The following is a 26735-nucleotide window of genomic DNA, read 5'->3' on the forward strand; positions in this document are numbered from 1 at the left end:
GATACCCAGAAGTCTTTGTTGATTACCTCTGGGCTATTAATGACTAAATCAGACCTCATAGAGTAAGCTTTGCGGTAGGTGATATCTGGTTTGACGGGCAAGACTTCTTTCAGCACACCGTCAGTCAAAGCTATGGGCCACTGGGAATTCAAGATTTTTCTAATTGCTTGTGACTGTTTGCTATATGTAGTGATGAATCTACATGAGGCTTCCACTGCAAGATTTTCTGCTGAGGTAGATGTACAAGACGTCATGGCTCCCCCTTCTCTAACAGCTAGGGGGTCTGATTGAAGCAGACTATTTCTGTCTATGGAGTTTACTTTTAGCAATGCTACATCCAAGATGTGCTTTCTATAGCCTCTAGCTAACAGTCTCTTTTTTGCAATTTCTTGTGACTCTGTCCAAGCTTGTTCTGTACTGCACGCGCGCCTTATTCTTAAAAATTCACCGTAAGGTAAACTGTCGATGGTATGGCGTGGGTGAAAGCTGGTTGCGTGCAGGAGCGTGTTGCCAGCTGTTAGTTTTTGGTATAGACTAGTGGTAATGACCCCTTCCTGTAGTGTGACTTTGATGTCTAAGAAGTTCACGGTGTGTGCACTGATGTCGCTAGTAAAGGCTAAATTAAGCTCATTGTCGTTGATACTGTGGACAAAATCCAAAGCTTGTTCTCTATTGCCTTTCCAAACACGACCGCCAGTAGGTAATATATATATATATATAAATATATGTATGTATGTATGTATGTATATATATATATATATATGTATGTATATATATATATATATATATATATATATATGTATATATATGTTCGAGGCATGTGGGCTGCTGAATTCCAGCTATAGAATGGGTTTCGAGATCTTGGCTAAGGCCTTCTGGCAATGCCTGATCTGAGCCTGTGGAACCATAGAAGTGTGTGTTTGGGGCGTCGTTTTCACGGTTGGCCCCATTTCATAACTGGAGTCGTCTACGACGGCTCCGATCCCTTGTTCGTCTTATCCTACCTCGACGATGTCTTCTTCTTCGTCGACATAGTAGTTGGAGTCATGCTCCGAATCTTGATCTGACTCTTGATCTGATTCTTCGGCGAGATCGTTTTCATCGTCGAAGATATTTTCCGGCTCCGGCGCTGGTTTCTGCATGATTAGCCTAGCGGCCCGTCAGTCCGAAGTGTCTTTTTGGATCGAAATTGGGCACAGGCTAGGCAGTCGGATTCATTATGTTCTGGAGATAAACACTTGTTACAAACAGTGTGTTTATCTATATGTGGGTATTTCGAATTACAAAGAGGGCATCTTTTGAATGGACTTCGTTCCATCGACGACTGGTCCCTTTGGCGTCGAGAAGGCCCGCGGCCCGATTCGACGTCCCGAGTTGAATAAACTGTAGATAAAGCTGTCGGCACCGATTCGAAACAATACCGACGAGTCCGAAGGCCTTTTGGCCTTCAGAAAGTTTATTTTAGATTCCGAACTTCGAGTAAAGGAAAGTACAACCGAACCCAATGGCGGAAAAATACAATCTGAGGATGGAGAGGATTCCCATGCGCACTGTAGTCCAGGGGAGGAGCCACCTATCTCGTGATACTTCGAAGACTCTTCCAGGACAACAATGTGCAATCATCCGGACCCAACACTAGGCGGTGATCTATGCACAGATATGAATGTCAGCAGCCCTACATGCCAAGAACAGATGCATACTGGTAAGTAGCATATTCCATATATATATATATATATATATGTGTATATATATATATATATATATATATATGTGTATATATATATATATATGCATGTGACCAATAGACTTTGCTGGACTTCCACCAATGAAAGGAGATGGATCAGGTGAAAAGCGGCTGGTGTTGGCTTCCGGTAATTGGCATATGAATAAGGCACACAAGCCGAAACGCGTCATGCCCTCCATGTTTCAATAAATGATTCTTCCTGGCTCCCTGCTGTGTCCCTCCGGTTCCTTGCTTGCTTTTGAGGTAATCTTCGTGTGGATATATATATATGTGTGCGTGTGTGTGTAATAAATATATATATATATATATATATATATATATATATATGGACAACAATGAAACAACTGTTTTTGCCTGAAGCCGAGGAGTCGGAGAAAGCCGCGGCCCGCCACTGAAACCCCGAGGCAGAGAAGTGCATCAAACAACATCAGGCATGGAAGGTACGGAGAGATGCCGTTACCTGTTCTGTGCCTAAGGATGCGTTTCCTCGGAGGCTGTGGTCGAGAGTTGGAACTTTTGGCAGCCACAAGTTGTGAGGAAAAAGAATGTTTTAATCCCACTACTGCATCAGGACTGTCAACGCGTTGCACCTCGGGACTAGTAGGACACGCTGCGGAGGATTTCCCTAGACCCCACCCTGCTGCCACAGCGAACCTGTGATCCCGAGCAGAGATGCTCCGTGACAATGCCGCACCCACGACCCTGGAAGACTAATCGGACTCCTGAGTCTGGAGGCTAACTGAGGCATTACTGTGCCGGCCCGCAACACATGGGCGCAGGCCCTAAAACTGCACCAACAGGCCTCTGCCTCGACGCTCTGCCTCTTCAATGCTGCTGGTGGGGGCCTGGTCCCGCCTCCTGCCATCACTACATCAAGAACCAAGACCCCGTTGGCCCTTCCCTGCGGGGGCTGATGAGGACGCGATAATCCATCGGAACAGGCAGGGTTCTATCTGGCCTGGCTTGCAGACGCGGGGGAACCGCGGGCATCCACAGAGAGGACTGCATTAGATGCCACAAGAGGATCGAGGGACTGATATGACCGTTTGTACCACATTATGGGAAAGGAGTTGTAAGCAGACGGTGAGTGGCCCGGCGGCATAGCGTGCGGGCCTGTCAGCTCAGCAGCCCTCCACCAATCATTATAAAATACCACCCCTGAGCCTCCTGCGCGACAATAAAGAGATTTCATCTCTGCTCTCAAATCTGCTGGCCCTCAAGCCTGTGAGATAGGTGAAATATAAGCGGTCTCCCCCCAAAGTGCAAACAAACCAAACAACATACCGAAGAGAAACATCAGGGCCTGTGCCCAGGCAATACAACACTAACCCCGAACTGCGACCAGACAGGCCTTCGGACTTCTAGCGGGGTGCCACCACACCCTACCAGATATCACCAAAAGCAGATCTGACACAGATGCTAAGGCCACGTTGCAGACTACTATAAATCAGAATCGGGCTGCTTGCCATTGTAACTTCACCCAATACCTGGAATACAGAGCACCCCATTGACAATCGCACAGCACTGGGAAATACTTCTTGAATACAATGGGAAAGCATGACACACCTGTCAAAAATCTCATTTGAAAGCAAATCTACCTGACAAACGGGTACAGACCAACCACAAGGACAATCCACGGACCCCCTCATGGAAGAACAGAACCATGATGTCAACGCTGTCTCCCACTAGGAACCACGCTGCAGGAGCGAAGATAATCCCCTCTCTCTACCCCCGCACAGACTGCAGGCCACGCAAAGAAAACCAGATGCACTCTACAGCCTGGGCCAGGAGAGAGGGAAGGGTAAAAAACAACAGGGGGAAATGAAGAAGGCCTGCAACCCCAGGAATTCTCCCGACAGCTCTCCTAAGCTTCCAGAGCATACAGTGAACCTCCCAACCTGCATAGGAAATACAAACAAACAAGGGCACCTAATTATTTTCACTGCGTGAATCTATCTCTCCGTGCACATAAGAATACCAGCATTAGATCATAACCACAACCTCTTCCCTTCCTCTTACCCAAGTAATGCGTCCACCGGGCAGCATAGGAGATCCCGTTCCTCGGTTGATGGACGGAAGCCTTCAATACCAATTACTCTTCCGGGTTAGTCCTTCCTCGCTGAGGATTAGAATAAAAGGGGAAAAAGTCCGTGGACTGAAAAAACCCCGTTCTACTTTTCTTCACAGTGAAGTCTGAATCACCGCAAACCCCCGTTCCCGAAAACCCCGTGGCCACAAAGGAAAAAATGAAAAGCGAAAACAAACAGCCGGTTCGTAACTGAACCTAAACGTCACACACAAGGACGCCGAGCGTTAAACAACACCCGGAAATAGATGCACAATTACTTAATGCAAAGTTCAAGCGCAGCCGCGCTTCGGAAGAAAACTTCCCTGTTCCTTGTGCAAGTAAAAAAAAGGCACTTGCAACCTTTCAATCCAAATGCCCGAAGAAGTCTTTAGGTCAGAACGAAGCCTCGCTCTGACTCACAACGAATCCATCCTTGGGGGAAAAGACACGAACTCAGCAAACAATCCACAGATACACGAACCCAGATGACGACGTGACCGGAAATAAAACCAAGCACCGTTTGCCCAGTTCCACTGCCTTAAATACAATCACATGAGCAGAAAAGGGGAGGGGTGTACCTTATCATATGTGCACAGAGAGAGGACTGGGCGCACGCAGCCTGTGCTAAATCCCAACAGTACCTCCCCGCAAAGGCCTCCCTACAGGACGGGGCTTAGAAGGGTGGCGCACATGAAAAAGTCTCACCAATCTTGGGGCATGGACTCCACTAGCTGCCTCCCAGGTGCGATCCTCAGGGGGATATCCCTTCCAGTCTATCAGATACATCAGTTTCCCATTCCTTCTCCTGGAGTCCAAGATAGTATTAACCTCAAACTCCTCTTCCTCTCCCACCATCACAGGGGGAGGAGGGGGCAACACCTGATTGGTATCGATATAGGGTTTCAATAGGGAGGTATGAAAGACAGGATGTATCCCATACTCATCAGGTAACCCCAATTTCATAGCCACAGGATTGACTATCTTGAGTACAGAAAAAGGGCCCACAAACCTTGGCTGCAATTTACGTGACCCCCCTATCCGCAAGTTCTTGGTGGAAAGCCACACCTTATCCCCCCACACTATAGGAAGGAGCAGGGGCCCTATGTTTGTCTGCCTGTTTCTTCATGTCGACCTTTGCCTTCTCTAGATGTTCCAACGCTGTGTTCCAAATCTGAACCAAAGAGAGACCTAAGGCAGTTACAGCCGGTACCTGGCCCGACGGCTGAATGGGAATCGCTCGAGGGTGGAACCCCATAGAACAAAAAAAAGGAGTCATTCCTACTGCTGAATGCACACTGTTGTTGTAGGCAAATTCAGCCAGCGGGAGAGCCCTAACCCAACTACAGGTTAACGATGTACCCAAACACCTCAAGTACTGCTCCATGGTCTGATTGGTGCGTTCTGTCTGACCATCCGACTGAGGATGGTAAGCAGAGGACAGACATAAATTCATCTTTAATGCAGCACACAATTCCTTCCAGAAATGGGAGATAAATTGAGCCCCCCTATCGGAAACGATGGCCAGCGGCAATCCATGCAAGCGTACCACTGAAGACAAAAAGATCGTAGCCAATTCTCCTGCAGTAGGCAACTTAGCCAAGGGTATGAAATGGGCCATTTTAGTGAATGAATCGACCACAACTAAAATAGCTGTAAAACCGGACTCCAAAGGCAAGTCCGTTACAAAATCCATACTTATTGTTTGCCAGGGAGCCCTTGGAACCGGAAGAGGATGCAACAATCCTGATGGCTTAGCATGAGTGGGCTTATTTACTGCACACACAGGACAGGCCTTTACATACGACTGCACGTCTCTTACAACTGACTCCCACCAGAACCACCGCAAACAGAATTCCACTGTCTTGGTGGAACCTGGATGCCCAGCCAGAGAAGAAGAATGACACCATTCCAATACCATATCTCGGAGAGCAGGGGGAATAAACAATTTGTCCTCATGGTACAATAACCCAGCTCTTAAGGATATCAAAGGTTGTGCCATCCAAGATGAAAGATCAATCTTTGCCAGTTCTACCCGAACCAAATCATTAAAGTCATCAATGGCAATACTACCCACTATCCTCTCTGGAGCTATGAAGGAACACCTCACTTTCTCGACTGACAGGTCAGTGTGCTTCACATGGATACGTGACAGTGCATCCGATTTTAACTGCTGCACCGCGGGCCGATAGGTGATGACAAAATCATACTCATTGAAGAATGAGACCCACCTCATCTGACGAGGGGTCAAAGCACGCGCTGACCGAAAGAACTCCAAATTCTTGTGATCAGTGAAAATGGTTATCGGATGCCGAGCACCCCACAAATGATGGCGCCACTCCTCAAAAGACAATTTAATTGCCAGCAATTCCCGTTCTGCTACGGTATAGTTCCTCTCAGCAGGCAGCAGGGTCTTGGAAAAGAAAGCAATCGGATGCATATATCCGTTCTCCATGTCTCTCTGAGACAACACCCCCCCCACAGCGCACAAAGAAGCATCTGCTTCCACAAAAAAGGGCAAAGTAGGGTCAGGATGGACCAGAACAGGTGCCGTTGTGAACCGTTCAATTAACAGATCCAAAGACGATTGAGCATGATCAGACCACACAAATGGTACCCCTTTTCTCAATAACACTGTCATGGGGGCTATGATCTCTGAAAAGTGCGAAATAAACCGCCGATAGAAATTGGCGAATCCAAGTAGGACTTGGATATCTCTCACACAAGTCGGTGATGGCCAAGAAGTAATAGCTTCTATTTTCTTGGGATCCATCATGATCCCCTGTTCAGATATCACAAACCCCAAGAACTCCACCTTAGGCGTGTGAAAGCTACACTTTTCCAGCCGGACGTATAACTGATGTTCCTTTAAGCGTTGCAATACCTGCCCTACATGGACTACGTGTTCCTCAACAGTGGAGGAGAACACAAGGATATCATCGATGTAAACTATGACGCTCAAATCCAAATATTCCCTCAATACCTCGTTGATAAAAAACTGAAAAGCAGCCGGAGCGTTACAAAGCCCAAAGGGCATAACGCAATACTCATAAAGGCCAAATTTGGTCCGGAAGGCAGTTTTCCATTCATCGCCTTCACGGACACGAATGAGATGGTAGGCACCCCTAAGATCCAATTTGGTAAAAACCGTCGCATGCTTCAGTTGTTCCAGCAACACAGGTATCAAGGGAAGAGGATACTTGTTCTTAATCGTACCCTTGTTGAGCGCTCTATAGTCTACACACGCCCGAAGTCCACCCTCCTTCTTCGGAATGAAGAAGATAGCCGATGACACCGGCGAGGATGAGGGACGAATGAATCCCATACCCTGCATCTCATCTAAATATTCCTTCAAATGCTGTTCCTCAGGACCCGACAAGGCATAGACACGGCTACAAGGCAACGTAGCCCCAGGCATCAGATCTATCCGGCAATCAAAAGAGCGGTGTGGAGGAAGTTCCTTAGCCTTCCCTTTATCAAACACATCGCTATAGGCCAAATAAGGATCAGGGACTCCCGAAGCTTCCCCTATTCCGCCGGAACTCGCCGCACACGTCAAGGGGGCTATCCAATCCGTAGCGATCTTGTAGCAATTCTGCAGACAATGAACCGAGTCAAGGGTCACTGTTCTCCTTATCCAATCTATCTTGGGGTTATGGGTTTGCAACCAGGGTACACCCAAAACCACACCAAAGGAAGGGGCATCAATCAAGTCAAAACCTATCTCTTCTGAATGACCATTATCTCCTATCATGCATAGAGGTTCGGTCTGACGTGTAATTGTGCCGGATGACAATTCAGTACCATCGATGGCCCTTACAGGTTCTGGTTGTTCCTTGTAAATCCATGGAACCCCCATTCTCTCAGCCAACTTGATGTCCATAAAGTTCCCCGTAGCACCGGAGTCCAATAAAGCCGACACCGGAGCCCTATGATTGTTTGATATCACCAAACAAACCGTGATAGTAAAATGTCTGGGGACCCTCTTCACTATGCCAGGTATTTGATACGGTGTACAAGGTACCCTAGAATCCACATGCAGGACGTCCCTGTGCACACAAGCCACCGCCTTACGTGATAGTTCCTTAGAAGGCTTCACTGGACAATCCCTTGCGTAATGTCCCGCATGGCCACAATACAAACACAGGTTGTTGGTTCTACGCCTGTCCTTTTCTACCGAGGTCAGCGGCCCTCTAACTCCGCCTATCTCCATGGGTTCAGGGTTCGGTTTGAGATCCCCCCCCAATACCCCGTGAATCACCCCGGAAGGACAGAGGGCGTGACAGAAAGGGCCTAGCTCTTTCTCCCTTCCTTTCCATTAACCGATGGTTCAACTTCACCACCAAATCAATGAACTCAGTACAATCAGAAGGAGGATTTACCACCTGTGAAACCACATCCTTTAGTTCCTCACATAACCCCTGATAGAAAATGGAGGTACGTTTCTCAGCAGGCCAATGGGTTTCAGACACTAACCTGTTGAAGGTGGAGACATAAGTAAGTAAATCTTGTTTCCCTTGCCGTAATTTCAATAATTCGGCATCACTGGCCTGCATAAACGCATGTTTGGCAAACAAGGCATGCATCATTTCTTTGAATGTATCATAATTATTCAAGACTGGATCATCGTTCTCCACCAAAGGCACAGCCCAAGTAGCGGCCGTCCCAGCTAAATAAGAGATCACAAACGCCACCTTAGCAGAATCATTAGGAAAAGCTGCGGGTCTGCATAAGAAGTGGAGATGACACTGATTCATAAAAACAGCGAACTTGTTTGAATCACCCGAAAAGCGTTCAGGGACCGCTAGAGGGACAGGAGTAGGGGTGGTAACATTCACTGTCAAGGGAGCTGTGCTATTACTGGCTCCCCTGTCATACTGAAAAGTGGCCGGCTGTATTACAGGTTTTCCTGCACCCCAACTCCCCTGTTCACGAGACCTAACCACATCCAACTCCCTACGCAAACCCAGATTTTCATGTTTCATGTCCTGCAGTTGTGTTTGTAAAGCGGTAATAGCCCCCATTAACTCATGCATAGTGGGCACCCTCTCTTCCTGCCCATTATCCCCATTACTCTCCAGATCCATCCTCGCTCGGGCAGCGCAACTATTCGTGGGCTTGGTTTTTTGTCAACGCTGTCTCCCACTAGGAACCACGCTGCAGGAGCGAAGATAATCCCCTCTCTCTACCCCCGCACAGACTGCAGGCCACGCAAAGAAAACCAGATGCACTCTACAGCCTGGGCCAGGAGAGAGGGAAGGGTAAAAAACAACAGGGGGAAATGAAGAAGGCCTGCAACCCCAGGAATTCTCCCGACAGCTCTCCTAAGCTTCCAGAGCATACAGTGAACCTCCCAACCTGCATAGGAAATACAAACAAACAAGGGCACCTAATTATTTTCACTGCGTGAATCTATCTCTCCGTGCACATAAGAATACCAGCATTAGATCATAACCACAAACTCTTCCCTTCCTCTTACCCAAGTAATGCGTCCACCGGGCAGCATAGGAGATCCCGTTCCTCGGTTGATGGACGGAAGCCTTCAATACCAATTACTCTTCCGGGTTAGTCCTTCCTCGCTGAGGATTAGAATAAAAGGGGAAAAAGTCCGTGGACTGAAAAAACCCCGTTCTACTTTTCTTCACAGTGAAGTCTGAATCACCGCAAACCCCCGTTCCCGAAAACCCCGTGGCCACAAAGGAAAAAATGAAAAGCGAAAACAAACAGCCGGTTCGTAACTGAACCTAAACGTCACACACAAGGACGCCGAGCGTTAAACAACACCCGGAAATAGATGCACAATTACTTAATGCAAAGTTCAAGCGCAGCCGCGCTTCGGAAGAAAACTTCCCTGTTCCTTGTGCAAGTAAAAAAAAGGCACTTGCAACCTTTCAATCCAAATGCCCGAAGAAGTCTTTAGGTCAGAACGAAGCCTCGCTCTGACTCACAACGAATCCATCCTTGGGGGAAAAGACACGAACTCAGCAAACAATCCACAGATACACGAACCCAGATGACGACGTGACCGGAAATAAAACCAAGCACCGTTTGCCCAGTTCCACTGCCTTAAATACAATCACATGAGCAGAAAAGGGGAGGGGTGTACCTTATCATATGTGCACAGAGAGAGGACTGGGCGCACGCAGCCTGTGCTAAATCCCAACACATGATCTCAAATCTATCCTTGCAGACGTTAAATTGAGCCTTAAAACGATTGACACCAAGTTAGACCTGAAGGCACGCCGCTTGGATAAAATCAACGAGAGAGTCAACAAGTACAGAGATCGTATACACCACCTAGAAACTCTAGTTTCAGATATTGACGACACCCAGACAACAACCAAAGAACAACTGCTGAAAATGGACAGAGTCCTAACCGTCATCAAGGTCAAGAATGAAGACATTTAAGCCTGCTCGAGGAGAAAATCTTCATATCATAGGTGTGCCAGAATCCACCGCCATCAGCAACATGGAGAACTACATGACTAACATGCGAAAAGATCTTTCCAACTAATTCCTGTCCCCTGTGTTCATAGTTGAAAGGACGCACAGATCTCTAGCACCAAGACCGCCCCCCTGGTGCACCATTCCGACCAATAGTTGCACGACTACTAAATTAAAAGGACAGGGACATGGTGCTGGCCAAGCGAGAGAAAGAGGAGAAGTGCAATATGTGGGCAATATTGTCTCCTTTTATCTGGACTTTAACATTGCCGTCCAGGCAGCCCGAAAAGACCTGTCAAAAAGCTCCTGCAACAAGCCTGTGTCAATTATGCTCTCCTGCGAAACTGCGGGTAGTTCATGATTGTAAAACCCACCACTTTACTAAAGTCAAATTTGCGCTCAAGCTCGCCAAAAGCCTAACTGAGGACTCCAAAAAAAAAACTCCGGTAGCATCTGGAGGTTCGCAAATGGATGAAAATGACCAGGAACATTCAAAAAGCATGGGAGCTCTCCTCCGAGACAAGGGCAGATGGACGCACCCCTATGCTTACAAGATCAGCTCCACTGTAGAAAATGAACTTGCCGCATCGAACTTTGATTAACTGGCCAGATTTCCTGGGCGTCATCTGTTGCCTCAGTTACCCAGCCCCAACCAGGCAAGGGCCGGCTCACCTCTGCCCTCCGGGATGAGCCCCTTATGTTGGACAATACAGGTTTTGGATGAGGGGAAGGGTGTGCGTGGATAATAATAATCCACATTTTTAAAGCGCGAACAATCACCCATAAGGGTCTCTAGGCGCTGGGGGCTGTCGGGAATATTAAGCAAGCTATTGCCCAGAGCCACATGGTGCTGGGATAATCTGCCGCCGGCACCGGGGACCGAACCGCGATCCCCCGATTCCGGAGTCAGTCGCCCTTGCCGCGGCGCCACACTTCTTCCGCAAGGGAAGCTCAACTAAGTTTGGGGGTTGGAGTGGGTGGGGGTGGGCATAGGATTTGTTATGGGTTATTGTTTCTTCTATCCGAGCTCTTTCAAACCAAAATATATATATATATATATATATATATATATATATATATATATATATATATATATATATTCTTTTACGCCAACTTTTTCAGTCCAAAAAGAAGCAGACTCGAGCCCAAATTCATATTGCGTGAAGTTTATTTAAACAAAATTGCCAAAAACGGCTGACGCATTTCGGTGACCAAGGTGCGGCTGCACCGAAACGCGTCGGGCATTCTTGGCAATTTTGTTTAAATAAACTTAACGCAATATGAATTTGGCCTAGAGTCTGCTTCTTTAATCAAAAAGTTGGCGTAAAAGAATATTAGAGGATCGCCTCCTCGCTCGAGCCCTCCGCCATTAAGAGGCTGGGAGACCGGCGAACTGTGTTGGAATATATATATATATACACTCACACACATACATACATACTCGTCTTCTCGAAACGCGTCGAGAGGAGCATTTGCGGAATAAATCAGCTTAAAGCAATCGGGTGCCGTGGACTGTTTTATTTCATGGAAATAATGGAAGTTGGATTTAATGGGTTTCGCTAACCCGCCACAGCCCACCGTCGTTTGAGGCTCTCTCCACTCCACAGAAGGCATTTCTCCCCTCAGTCAGCAAAGATCTCCAGAGACACAGCGGAAATTACGGCAGGTAGTTTTATTGACAAGAACCGTGGCAGACCGGTTTCGGCTGTGTGCCTTCCTCAATGCCTAGTTCGTCTGCAGTGTAAACTCCTACAAAGGGATTTCTTTTAAGCTCCTCCTCACAGTGGTGGAGGGCTCACCTGCTTCGGATTGTCTCTGTGCGTTAGTGTTGGGGACTTTCGTGGTTAAATGGTCTTGATGATCAAGGGACCAACCACGTGATATTGGTAAACCAGATGATGGGACTGATCATTAAGTTCATTTTTGATGGTTATCCATTTGAGCACTTTGGATTGAGTATTTTGGCACTGTATGTACGTGTTTCCATGCACACAGACCCATTGTATCCTTGCATTCTTCTATAAGCTATCTAGGGTGACTAGGGCACTAACTCATAAGCTAGACTGGAGTTAAGGATAGCTAGCCACACGCCGTGTAGCTTTAGACCCCCTGTGTTCCTTTTGTGTATCATGTATTGAGTTGGGGACTTGAACCAGGAGTGGTCGTTAAATATTGTTATGTCCCTTTGACCCTCTCCCCCCCCCGTTTGTTATAACATTTTGCTGCATGGCCAAGCTCCGCCCACTTTTTGCATGTTTGCCCCCACTTTTTGCTAAATTGCTCATGTACTTTGACTGTGTGTGCCCTGGGATCCTGCCAAACAGGTTCCTCATGGCCTATTTTCTTTCCCTAAAACTGCATTTAAACAAAACTCAATTGGCACTCTTTAGCCACATGTCAGTCCGTTGGACCGGACGGTGGAGGCAAGCTGATATTTAATGCCGAGGGCAGGCAAGCTGTGTGTGCGTCCTGAGAGCTCTAGGGCATTTGTTTGACAAACTATTTACACGGGGGCCTCTAACCATGCAGGACAGCACCATCTCTACATCATGAGAGGCTGTGGAGGGAAACAAGTTCCATTCCGTGTTTACAGCACAGCTTGCCTTAATAAAGAATGTCTTGTTCTCACCGCGCTGGATCCTACAAAGGAAATTCATTTGAACTCATGGCACATTGAAACCTACGAAGGTAAATAATAATAATGCTCACTGGATAAAAACTACTTATCCCAGCATGCCGTAGCAATGAACATGTGCACTAAGCCAAGCCCACTGGGGGCTGTTTACCAATAAAAAGGCATGCTAAATAATGAGCTTGATTCCTTGTGCGTTGTGAATGGGCCTCTGAGGAAGTGCCGCTCTAGCCACAAAACGCGTCAGGCCGCAACTAAACACCGGACGGTGGAGGCAAGCTGATATTTGATGCCAAGGGCAGGCAAGCTGTGTGTGCGTCCTGAGAGCTCAATATCTTGCCGTGGATCGGCAATTGCGGCCATTTTAGACCGCCTAACAACCCAGATTACTGAGATATTGTCAACTGTGCCCATGTACAGTAATGGGCTCCTGCTTCGCCCCCAGCTATGCGAACTTGTTCGTCGGCTGGTGGGAGGAGCAGGTAGCCTGGGCCCCTGGAAATGCCACATGGAACACCAAGGTGGTGGCTTGGTGCAGGTACATCGATGATTTATTCCTAGTATGGAATGGGTCGGTGGCAGAGGCCTATGAGTACATACAAGTGTTAAATAACGACTGTAACCCAAGATTTACGGGGGAAGTGAGCCATGAGAAAGTTAACTATCTAGACCTACAAGTGAGCATTAGGGAAGGTAAAATCTGTACCCTCTTATATCGGAAGCCCACAGCAGGAAATAGCGTACTTCACGCTTCCAGTAACCACCCCCGAAGACTTATAAATAGCATCCCATACGGCAGGATTGTATTGAGGTGGCTTATGATAGAGATAACATGCACATTCAAAGATGGCGCTTAAACTGAAATTTCGGAAGCAGTCCCATGTTTGTGTTTACCACCCACAACAGATGTATTTAATGATGCCGCGCAGCGCGTTCGTTTGAACACTGACAAAGGGATTTTCTCCCGAAACGCGCTTGTTTTGGTAATAAAAACTACCTTTTGCTGACTATTGGAACTCCGAGAGTGCTGTACTTCTTCTAACCCGGCTGGGTATTATTTGAAGGGATTGGAGCAAACATTGTTATCGTGGGACACCACCACGGAAACAGCACCCGCTGCACGAGTGACTCGTGTTTTTGGTGTTTTCGGAGCAAGGATATATATATATATATATATATATATATATATGTATATGTATATATGTATATGTATATCAAAGGAGAGCCCAACATGGAGGAGTCGCACAGCAGGTAAATCAAGCTTCTTTATTGGCAGTTTGCAGAGTACAGGGAAAGACTCGTGCTGCATCAATTCTCCTCTACATCCGACGCGTTTCACGCTTAGGGCAGCGTTTCATCAGGGATTTGGGATTTTGCAGGAAACTGACGGCACTTCCTTTTAAACACCTGATGATGATTACAGTCCGCCTCAGTGGGCGTCGCTACTCCCGTGGCATCATGGTACTTGTGGTGCTAATTGCTTTCCAAGTGGACAGAGTGCCGTTGGTTTTCTCAATTCTGCATAGTATTTCCACAGTGAGTTGCAGGTAAAGTCATCTCCTCGTACCTGCACTTCATAAACCACCAACACGCTGTTATGGAACCGCGATAGGAGCAGGAGCGTGTTGGTGGTTTATGAAGTGCAGGTACGAGGAGATGACTTTACCTGCAACCCACTGTGGAAATACTATGCAGAATTGAGAAAACCAACGGCACTCGGTCCACTTGGAAAGCAATTAGCACCACAAGTACCATGATGCCACGGGAGTGGCGACGCCCACTGAGGCGGACTGTAATCATTATCAGATGTTTAAAAGGAAGTGCCATCAGTTTCCTGCAAAATCCCAAATCCCTGATGAAACGCTGCCCTAAGCGTGAAACGCGTCGGATGTAGAGGAGAATTGATGCAGCACGAGTCTTTCCCTGTACACTGCAAACTGCCAATAAAGAAGCTTGATTTACCTGCTGGGCGACTCCTCCATGTTGGGCTCTCCTTTGATTTATTTATATATATATATATATATATATATATATATATATATATATATATATATATATATATATATATATATATATATATATATATTTTTCACACTCACTGGTCCGTCTGCTCTCCTTCACTCTCGGCCGGGTGCTCTTAACGGCGCGTGACGGCACCACACAGGTCACAATCAGAAAAAGGCTCTGTTGCAAAGAAGCACGCAGCACTCTCAAGACGCGTTTCGGCCACCGCCATTCTCAATTAGAGGCCGGCGCCACCTTCAGGCAGAGTTTAAATACAGCCAATCAACAAAATAAAGAAAGGACATATTTTGTGCACTATCAACCACCATTTCTAAGTGGTGGAGTTTCAGTTTCAATCACTGTCATAATTGTGCCCTGGATAGGCAAACAAATTACATAACACACAAATTATATAATAATTTTCAAATTCAGCCCTGAATGGGCATTTCCACAGAAATATGTAAGCACATTATTATGAACATCTTGCAGTTTTAAGTTTAAGAAAAAATCATCAATGCAGGAGAAAATCCATGTAAAACAGAATCATAAATGGCCTGCTAGCTCCTCCCCAGCGTTCAGGCCACCTGGTTTCTTGGTTTGGTTCTCAATAATATAATGAGACTCTAGCCTGCGTAGCTGAAGCAACCTATTCCCTCCCCTTATGTCTGCTGGCACCTGATCCATGCAGTAAAAGCTAAGGAGTTCTCGGTTGCTTTGGTGAGACACTTCAAAGTGTTTCGCCACTGGGTACGTGGGATCCTTATTTTGTATAGCCCTCAGGTGTTCTAAGATCCTGTTCTTAGTTGGGTGAGTAGTACTCCCGATGTAACGCAGGCCACACGGACATACAAGACAGTACACCGTGTGGCTTGTGTTGCAATTCATTAAGCTAGTGATCTTTTTTGGCTCCTTCATCCCTGGTACTTGGTAACTAGTCACCTTTTTACTGTTCTTACACACCTTGCATTTAAAGCAAGGATAGAATCCTGTCCGTTTCCCAAATGGTGGAGGTTTCTCCTCTTTCCTACAGTGGCTTTGTACAATGCTCGAGCCCAATGATCTTGCTCTCCTGAACGTTATTAATGGAGGCTTGGGTAAATCTTTACCAATGACCGGATCAGATTTAAGTATGTGCCAGTTCTTCACACACTTTTTTCTGATATACTGGGCATCACTGGAATAGTTCATAATCATCCTCATACTGTTCTGGTTAGTCTCCTGTCTCTTGGGTGCCTTTGTACTATTCTTTGAGATTAGATCAGATTTCAATTTCTTGTCAGCTTTCAATTTTGCCTCCTGTAATACCTCCTTACTGTATCCTCTCACTCTGAACCTCAACATACTGTCACCGCCTACTCAAAATCACTTTGTCGTGTACAGTTTCTTTTTATTCTCAGTAGTTCGCCATAGGGTATACTGGATATGATTTTCCCCGAATGGCAACTCTTCGCATGGAGCACAGAATTACCAGCTGTCTGTTTCCTGTGCAATGCAGTACAGATTTTCCCTTCAGCTATGAACACTTTAAGGTCCAAAAAATGTACGGTTTCTGTGCTGATTTCTCCAGTGCATCTGAGATTTAATTGTTCTTATTCAGTACCTCGACATATTCCCTAGCACATTCTGTCGTACCTCTGAAGACGATGAACAAATCGTCTATGTATCTGTTCCAATATACCACTCTCTCTGTCCATGCGGTGTTATCAGCCGCCCAGGCCACCTGCTCCTCCCACCAGCCAACGAAAAGGTTCGCATAGCTGGGGGCGAAGCAGGTGCCCATTGCGGTGCCACAGATCTGTTTATAAAATTGATCCTGGAACAGAAAAATATTGTTACTTAAGCAAAATGATATAAACTCCAGTAACATTTCATTGTGTGCCGTCAAATTTATGGGCCGTGTCTCCAAGTACCATTTTACAGCTTCTGCCCCTTGAAGGTGATCTATACTGGTGTAGAGGCTCGAGATATCAAGTGTCATCATTACTAAGTAATTAGTCCAGTTCAGATTGTCAATTTTAAGGAGAAAGTCAGTTGTGTCCTTCAAATATGATCTTAACATGGTCACAAAATCGCAAAGAAAATAGTCCACGAACCTCGACAAATGCTCTGTCAGGCTTCCCACAGACGAAACAATCGGACGTCCTGGTGGACATGTTGCATGCTTATGCAGCTTGGGCAGGTGGTAAAAAGTCGGTACCTTTGGTTGCTTACATTCGAGGAAAGCAAATTCCTCTTTACTTAGCATCCCCTTATGATACCACTTGTTGAGTAGGGAACGATAGGCAAGGACGCTCTCATCAAATGTCTTTTTCATTATATATATATCTATATATATCCTCTAAAATCTACATCTGTGTAATGAATTCAACTCAGTTTATCATGAGATGTGTGTGTGTATATATATATATATATATATATATAGATATACACTATCTTCTCTCTCTCTCTCTCTCTCTTTCTCTCTTTCTCTCTTTCTCTCTTTCTCTCTCTTTCTCTCTCTTTCTTCTCTCTTCTCTCTTTCTCTCTTTCTCTCTTTCTCTCTCTCTCTTTCTCTCTCTTCTCTCTTTCTCTCTTTCTCTCTCTTCTCTCTTTCTCTCTTTCTCTCTTTCTCTCTTTCTCTCTTTCTCTCTTTCTCTCTTTCTCTCTCTCTCTCTTTCTCTTTCTCTCTCTCTTTCTCTTTCTCTCTCTCTCTCTCTCTCTCTCTCTCTCTCTCTTTCTCTCTCTCTCTCTCTCTCTCTCTTCTCCTCTGGGCAGGATTCACGGGCGGTCCAGGATAGGGCTACCGGAAGCCCAAAAGACTCTTTCCACTATTCCTCCTTGTATTGAAAAAAAAACTCTGACACACGGATGATTTACGCCAAACTGGAATTTAATCGTCCAACACGACACGTTTCAGCTTGCGCCTTGATCACGTTTGCAAACCATAAACAAGCATTCCTAAAATATATCCTCTGACTGCCATCAACAGAGGAGAAACCACCCTCCGTGTACCCTGTAACCAGTGCAACTCTGGCCGCCATCTGATAGTGGTCGTTGATATATACATATGTATTATTTCTAATGCATGTATATCTTACATAAAATAAGTTCATAATATTCAAAGTTCATAATCTTCCGCTTTAGCTCGAAACCCTTTTTGATATCCAATTTACCACATATATCAATTCATTAGCCTAAATCAATGTGCATTTCTTTATAGAATTAATTTATGCATGATTAATCCTACATGCGTAGCACTCTATTGATCGGATCGACATCTGTGCGCGGTAATAGCTTTATAAACAATGTTTATACTTCCGCCTCCCCATGCTTGTACAAATCGTGCATTGACATAAGGTTGCGTGGACAGCCCTCACAGCGTACCACATGGGCGGTCTTATCCTACGTCATGAACTAATATCCAATAACATTACAGTGTGTTGGCTGTTTGTTGACAGTTACCAAATCCAACTGTCAATAAAGATGATTCAAAACTAAATCTCAGTATTTAGCAAGACAAATGTTAAAATTTCCCAACATTGTAAGCCTTATAAACACTAAGAGACTTCCTGCCCAAGTGGGCAAATCACTTATTATAAACACCACTGTAATCACATACATTACACGATGATAAAATTAACACCAATGTACTCGGTAAAAACATTTGCGGAGACAATTCTAGAAAGGCACTTGTAATTTGCTAAAGTCTCACCCAAGTGGGCTATTGCATTAATTCACACATGCACGCTAACATTCAATATACCTCCAGTGTGACTGATAATCCAACCATGGAGCCCCAGGTTGAAACAATGCAAACTTTCTTCTTGTTGGCCAAAGTTGAACGTGAAAACATATCTGAAATATTAAAAACAATAAAATCACTGTAAGGTTCAGAAACAGCCTCAGGCTATTACCCACAATTAATTCAATCCATCAAGTGGACCGCCAATTCCTCACGAGTTTAACCCATTTGGTGCCAAACTATCAAATTCAATAATATACTTGGATTCCAATTTGCTTAAGAACAACTCACGGTTGCCACTCCTGACTCCCAAAACCACGCAGTCGATCACTACCATCTCAAATAGATTTTCATTGTGTAAGTGGAATTCATGAAAGTGACGTGCAACCGGGTATGACCTGTTGTTGTGCCTGATTGCCTGAACATGTTCCAGTACTCTCTTCTTGCCACGATGTATGGGGCTTCCCACTTATGTCAACAACAGGTGGTCACCTCCATAAGATCTTGGCCCCTGAGCCTGCAGTCTTAGTTGCAAACGGAGAATCCACGTTAAAAACAGGGCACCCAATGTCAAAACAGCACCCTGCACCCTGCTGCCCCTGTGCTGCTGCAGGTGTTCTTTGGATGCTAACTCTGATCCCCATTTGTCCTGAGCCTAACACCTGGAGCTTTGCTCCCACAACATGTGGCATGCTCGTGAGCAGCCACCAACCGGAGGTCCCCTAACCCCCATTGGATAACATTGGGCCTCAGCACTCGGCACCCGGCCGACCTTATGCTGATGAGGGTGTTTCAAGAGTGCATCCTTGACCCTGGGGGAACCCTGTTCCTAAACCCAGAATATCAGTTCCCCGAAATAACTACTTACCTGTAAACCGATAACTCAATTTCCTTCCGTAGGATTCCATTGACTATTTTTCTTAAATTGTTGTGTGGAGTTGGTTTTGTATGAGAACTTGAAAAACTGCAAATATCAGAAAACTGCTTTACTTACCTTTTCTCTAGGAGATGTCCCAGTGTGATATCTAGGCATATCACACTGAAAGTAATCCATAAAGTAATCTGAAAAGTAATCCAAAGTAATCTAACAGTAATTTCCACTGTATTCAAAAGTATTTACAAACCTGTAACAGACCTTTTCATTCAGCTTGCTTGTATTGTTCAACCTTCCTTGAAAAGTACCATTTACACTTACCTGTTCCAGGCTTGCTTGGTTGCAGAAAATAAATATAACTAAATCTTATTTTAATTCAAACAAACTGGTCTGAGTTCAATCTTTGAGTGTGTGACATCATATCTTGCCTGAGTGTGTACAACAAATGCTTAACAATATCCTCTGATAAAGCCTTTCTGTTTGGCTATGCTACCACAAATAGAGAGTAAGGTGCTATTTACTTTTACCTCTGCCTACCTTTGGGGTTCCACTGGACTCTGTGCACACTATACCTCATTTTGTTATAGTATTTATAGAGCCAGCTTTCTACAGACACCACCACGATCAAAGCGAGCTGCACAGCGAGGGACTTCAGGGCTGACGAGGCTTACACTGAAAGTGTCCCTGCTGTCTTGTTTTCCTTCCTCTCTACAGATCTAACCTAGAACTGTGAGAGTCTCCAACGCAAGTGGCCCACAGACCAAAAAAACTGTGTACCTGAGCTTCACAGCCCGGGTTCACAACAACTAACTGTGCCCTCTTGCTACAAAGACTCTCACTCTCAAGCCACCCCCCCGAATCAGAGTCAGCAAAAGATTTCTTTCTGATATCAGTTTTGCTGTACTGTTGTAGTAAACTCAAATTTGACCTTTGCACTGTTGTAATACATGTCTGTGTTTATGTGTACAGTTGCTCAAAATTTTGGTTTTATTTGTTTTCACTGCCATGGCAACACACATGTTAACAGATGTTCTGTTTTCTTATCATTGATGCAGGAGGCATGTTCCCGTCAGTATTACTTCCTGGTGCTCTGGAGGATTCTAGGCATTTTGCCTCCATCCAAGAGCTACATTAAGCAGTTGGCCACAAACACACCAGACATGAGCGAATGTGACATTCTGCACACACTGCGATGGTCAGCACGCATGCGCCTCTCTTCCTATGTTCAGTGGATCAAGGTAAGGACCACAGATTAGTACGTATGCATTAAGAGGCAGGTATCCTGAAAGGGTTGCTTTTGAATTTCAAATAAAATCCTCTTAAATGGCTTACAAATTAGGATCTTAAAACCATCCTAAAGAGAATATGCATTTATTGTTGGTAAATATTTAGACCATCTTCCACATAAACTACATACATGATTTCTGCTTACACAATCAATTGAATTTATTGATTTACAGATTCTCATCTATAGTCACCCACTTATTATTTGAACCTTCTAGACCCCTAATCCTTTTAACTAGACCTTAAGGAAGGATTTGTTTGTACATTTTCAGGGATATTCCTGCCTTTATAGACCATTTACTTGGTTGTCACAAGTGAAGAATACCAGTCATCCAACTCTTTTTTTCAGGGTATTAAATGCCCCTCCTTTCATTTTGTTTAGCAATATCTCTTCTGGACCCTATTGTGCCTGGCACACTCTGCTCTATTACAATTTCACATGTCAACAGTCCGGGTAGCACATCGTGTGCATTTTGTCAGGGAATGCTGTATCTAGGTATATCCTAAAGTTCTGTGAATGAAACCTCTCTATTCCTTCTTGCAAACCCACCCAGTTTAAATAAAAAGTTCTTGAGTGATAGACACGGTGTACATACTCAAGCTGTTCTAGTTGCATGCTTAGCTGTATTGCCACTTCCCTGGCACATATCAGTCTTCTCAGTCCACCTCTTACAGCAGCACTGTATTTGCATGGTGAACCTTTTCTAAAATCACTTTTTCTGTATTACTTATGACATCTAGTAGTTGAGCTCATAAAGGGTTCTTGAATTCAAGTATTTTTTTTGTTGAGAATCTACCATAAGTGAGTAAATATGATTTGCGATGTAGTCACATGTAAGCCCGCTCTGCTCCAGTTCATCGCCTCTATTTACATATTTTTCTTCTTCTATATGGTTTGAAAGAGAACATGGGAGGTCTCTATCGGCCACAATCCAAGTACAATTTGTCAAATTGATAGTGAAAACTGTACTAGTAAGACAGAAGATGACTGAAGCTGTTGGCTTTAAGGAAAAACATCTTTATAGCATGTGTGGCTGTAGATAAACAAGAAACGAACAGAAGGTGATAAAAGAATGTTTGCATCTGATATAGACAGCTAGCCCCAGATTCCTTACCTTTGAACTTCCAGGCGCGAGGCTGGATTTGGAAGTTTTTTCTTAGCAGTACCCCTGCGCACCAGTAGGTGGCGCTCGTCGACTCCGCGTGACTGTGTGATATTCGTTGTGACGTCTGCGTCGTCAATATCAATATAACTGCCACTCTGGCACGCAGATGTCTATTCTTTTCTTTCTGCACCAGCCTGCGCAAATCTCTGAAGAGAGCTTGCCCCTTGTCATTTTTTGACCGACTTTTTTTCGACTTTTTATGCTACGGATGTCTAGCAAGAACACCTCGGAGTTCAAGCTGTGTGGTGCCTGTCACAGCGCCATGTCGGTCACGGACCCCCACTTAGTGTCTCTCTGGTGCCTGGAGAGTGATCACAACACAAAATCATGCTCCGATTGTCGGGCCATGGCACCGAAAGCTATGAGGGAGCAGTCCCTAAAGTTAATCGCGGCACAGCGACCTGCGCCTCGAAGGTCGCACCGTTGATCTCGGTTTCGATCCCTTTTCTGTCGCGAGGATGTTCTTAGCACTGCTCTGGAGGATTGAAGTCCTCCTCTTCCAAGTCGTCAGGTAAGAGGCATCACAAAATGCACAAGAAGTCGAAGCGTGCTTTGGCTTGCCATGTCTGTTGCGTGGCAAGGCGAAGGAACCTCAGCGTTTAAGACCCCGCTCCACGGAGTGGGTGCCTGGGTCGGTTCTGCGTTTCCCTCCCTTTCCGGGGCAAGGAGTGACCCCCGACCAACTTAGAGTTCTATGATGCTATGTGCGCCATATTTGGGCGGCCTGACCCTGCCAGCATGCCCTCGAGCCCCTCATGCTTGGATGAAGAAGTCCCCGTCGGTTCCTGCTTTTGGCTCCGGTCCAGGCGAGACAGCCTCCTATTGGACCCGTACCTGGGTCTGGACCAGCACCGGTCGGAGCTCCTCAGCGACCTTTCCCAGCACTGCATCCGTCGCCGAGGTTCTCTGCTTCATCTGCACCTCTCAATCCTCATTCTCGATGACACAGAGCCGATTGATCGTCCACCGACGCAGATACTGGCGCTGACGGAGCCGTACGGCTCCATGTCATTTAACGTGCCCTTTTCTGGAGGGTTAGGAATGGATGAGTAGTATTGGGAGGGGAAGCAGCACCCTTTAGCAATCCTGCATGCTCAGGAAATGGACTGGTATGAGGAGCTGGGTGATGCCAGTGGTTTGGACACCTCCCCAGATTCTGGCATGCTGTCTCCCCCTAACCTGGCTATGGAGGAGAGGGCTTCATTCACTATGGTGGTGCGTAGGGCTGCGGTGGTCTTGGTCCTGTAGTTCCCTACAGTGGCAGTCAAGACTAACTTCTTGAAAGAGGCCTTGCAACCTGGGGTCTCCACCTCAGAACCCTTGCTGCCTTTCAATGAGGCCTCGATGGATGTTGTTCTGGTCACCCTGTCCAAGCCCAGCACAGGGGCTCCTGTGAACAGAACAATTGCCCGCCTCAATCGCCCTGCACCGGGCCTCCCAGCTTTCCTCACCGCCTACCCACCCCACAAATCTTGGTGGTTTAAGCATCCTCTTCCCTTGGCTCGTTCCCTTCCGCACCCCCTAACTGTGAGTCCAAGAGACAAGAAATGTTTTGGAAAGAAAATATTCTCTTCTGCTAGTCTAGCATTGTGGTCGGTGAAGACTGCATGCCTTTTGGGCCATCATTATTCCCATCCGATATGGGACACTGTTGCGTAGGTGCTGCCCAGAGTCTCAGCGGAGGACCGGATTCTAATCTCCCAAGCTTTTTCAGACGGGAGCGATGCAGCGAACTTCGTCATCCGATGTGGCTTGGACACGACAGACTAGTTATGCAGAGAGATTTCCACGCCGTGGCAGTCAGTCGCCAAACCTGGCTAAGGACATCTGTTTTTTTTTCTTGGGATGTCCAGGCTCTTCTTATGGACATGCCATTTGGTGACTCCCGTCTCTTCGGGGCCAAAGAAGATGCCACACTTGAGCGTTTCAAGGACTCGTGGGCTACAGGCAAGTCCTTGGGCCTCACAACATACCAGCTGTGTCTGCTTTTCACTCTTTTCATATCTATGAAAGGGGCTACCAACCACGCCAACCCTATTCCGGCCAGAGAGCCCCGCAAGTTCGGCAAACTAGAGGGTCAGGAGGCAAGAAGTCGAGCCAAGTCATGATCCCCTAATCCACTGCAAAACCCTATTTCTCCGATCCCCCAGGATCATTCACAGCCAGTTGGTGGCAGAATACGCCATCATCTCAACCACTGGTGGGACATCACCTCAGACAGTTGGGTGTTGCAAATAATCCAAAGGGGTAACTCCCTCCCCTTTAAACTGCCCCTCCACCCATACCTCCAGTGTACGATCGGCTGACTGAGGATCACGTTGCCCTACTCCACAAGGAAGTCAAAACTCTCTTGGCCAAGGGAGCTATAGAGTGGGTTCCAAGGCCAGAAATAGGCTGTGGTTGTCACTACCGCTATTTTCTGGTTCCAAAGGAGGACGTAGGCCATTGTCCCATCCACAACCTCAGAGCCCTTAACTTCTTCCTCAAAAAGGAGAAGTTCAGGATTGTGAGAGGCTGGCTTAGTATATGGTGCTCACTTACGTACGTATAGCACCCAGCACTAATCCAGACAACCCTTACGTTCGAGGCATATGAGCTGCAGATCGTACACTGTGCATAAATCGCCATCTGGTGTTAGGCTTGGATGCTTGCACCTTGTCTTGGAAGAGTCTTTTGTAGTCACAAGATAAGTGACTCCTCCTTGGACAATATTGCGCATGGGCATCGACTCAATCCTCAGATTGTTTTTTTCCACCATCATTTTGATTTTAGTGGTCTTAAACAATCTTAGAAAGCTCTCTATGTGGTAGCTGTGGAGAGCAGCCTTCAGGCTTTGTGCAGAAGAAGTGTAAAGCAGCTTGTTTTACCAAATCTTAATCTTATTGGTATAGGTTAAGTGAAAATAAACCTAAGTGTATTTATAAAAAAATATGTATTTATTATAAGACACTCACTAACGCATCATAATATTTTCTTCCCGGAGATATAACACAATGCACACAATTCTTTGCAATAAAAACAGGTAAGTAGCATGAATACACAGTGGTCACCAGGGGTAGACCAAACCATATACTAAAATAAAGGGATGCGTATTGCGACTCGAATCAAGACTGTACCCAGAAGACATAGACGGGCTAGGGACCCAAGGAACCACCCGAGGTAAGTACCCAGGAACCCCACGGAGGCTGTGTGCAGTGTGGGAACACGACTGCACTCAATTCAAGTCAATGCAATTTTAAAGGACCATTCCCAGTTGACCCTGAAGAAACTCTGTTGAAGACAGAACGTTGGAGAGCTACCCCACCCGTGTATACCCTAGGAACTAGGATACCTACATCAGGGAAGGTGTGAAGTGGCGTCCGAAACCGCAGTCGAACTCAGTGGAGGACCTCAGAAAGATGCCTCTCTTGAAGAAAGTGTCCAGTGGAACTCAAAGGTGGATTCAAGTTGAGAAGCACCTGCAAGTAGAGGGGATAGAGTTTATGCCACTCAGGAGTGACCAGGAGGCACCGAAGACGAATGCCCACCAATATCGAGAGATGCAGGACAGTTGACAATACCCTTGGAGCTGCAGCTGTGCGGACCAGGCGACGCAGTGGAAGACTAGGTGTTGTTCACTAGCTGTCCCACGTCAGATGTCGAGAGTTGAGGGGTCGGTGTCTGCCAGGACCACCAACAAGCCTTGGCAACTGCAAACAATGTGGCAAGCTAAAAAAGTGCAGTGTCTGGACCAGCAAGGTTCAAGTGACTCACCACGCATAGGTAAGTTGGAATAGGCCCCGAGCAAGCTGGGGAGATCACTGGGAAGAAGTCACTCAAAAGGCCAGAGACACAAAAGACGCAAGAGGACCACTAGCAGCTCACCAAATAAGTAAGATCCACGGTGCAAAGGATGGCGTGAGGATGACTATCTTGGCTGTAAGAGATGGTTGAGGTGGGAGCTTCTTGGAGCCCGAAGATCAGAGGAAGAGAGCCAACATGCCTTGGCAACGGCGACGCGGTGCACAGGAGTTCTGCTCCTGCGGTTCCGACGAGAGATACTGGCCTTAAACTCAGTGAGAAGATAGTGCAGACCGCGAGGGAGTTGTAGAACCACCACCTGTGTTGCTGAGCCTTCCAGAGTGTGGGGGAGCCCCGGATCAGCAGACCGGTCAGCTTGGTTGCAGTGCCTGCAGATGCAAAAAGTGACTCCTTCACTTCAAGAGAGATTTCTTCAGGTGTCTTGGATGCCCACAGGCCTTGGAAGGATCCTGTATGAAGCGCAGGCACAGAGGTTGCAGCGGACAAGCAGAACGACGAGACCAGGAGCAGCAGGAATCTTCCCAGTTACAGTTTCGGTGCCCAGAGCAGAGTCCAGCGAAGTCCAGAGTTTCCAGAAGGTCGAAGATGAAGTGGTGTCTTGATCTGAATCTTGTCCCACTACGAATCTATTGATCCACCCAAAGGTAAGGCCTTAAGTACTATAAGGAAAGGGTGGGGCGATTCAGTGGTCCCTCCCAGAGGATGGACTAGACAGTGGGGAGGATACTCCCATGTCCTTTGTCCAGTTTCGTACCAGAGCGGGAGCCAGCGGCTCCCTGAACTGGTCTGAACTGGAGTATGCAAGGATTGCACCAAGTCTGTCCTTCAGCAGTCTCCGTGGCGCTGGCAAGCGCCCCCACCCTGCCCCAATACACTAAACCCTGTCTGGGAGGTGGTCACAACTCCTTGTGACAGAATATCTATTGTTTTGTCTCTACCTGCTCGAGCTTGGCTCAGCAACAGGAGGGCAGAAACATGTCTCTAGTCTGCAGCAGCCTTA

The 26735-nt window shown here is 46.3% G+C and overlaps 1 protein-coding gene across 11 annotated transcripts in view; it reads left to right on the plus strand.

Moving 5' to 3' along the window:
- The window catches only part of UBR4 (ubiquitin protein ligase E3 component n-recognin 4), a 2329353-nt gene that overhangs the window by 613599 nt on the left and 1689019 nt on the right, over positions 1-26735 (plus strand). For all 11 annotated transcript variants that reach the window (XM_078642504.1, XM_078642505.1, XM_078642507.1 and 8 more), the window contains exon 23: positions 20540-20722. In XM_078642504.1, the coding sequence (XP_078498630.1) occupies positions 20540-20722 (183 nt within the window). The remainder of the gene's footprint in view (positions 1-20539; positions 20723-26735) is intronic.

This window comes from Lissotriton helveticus, chromosome 5_1 (assembly GCF_964261635.1).
Source record: "Lissotriton helveticus chromosome 5_1, aLisHel1.1, whole genome shotgun sequence".
Taxonomy (NCBI): domain Eukaryota; kingdom Metazoa; phylum Chordata; class Amphibia; order Caudata; family Salamandridae; genus Lissotriton; species Lissotriton helveticus.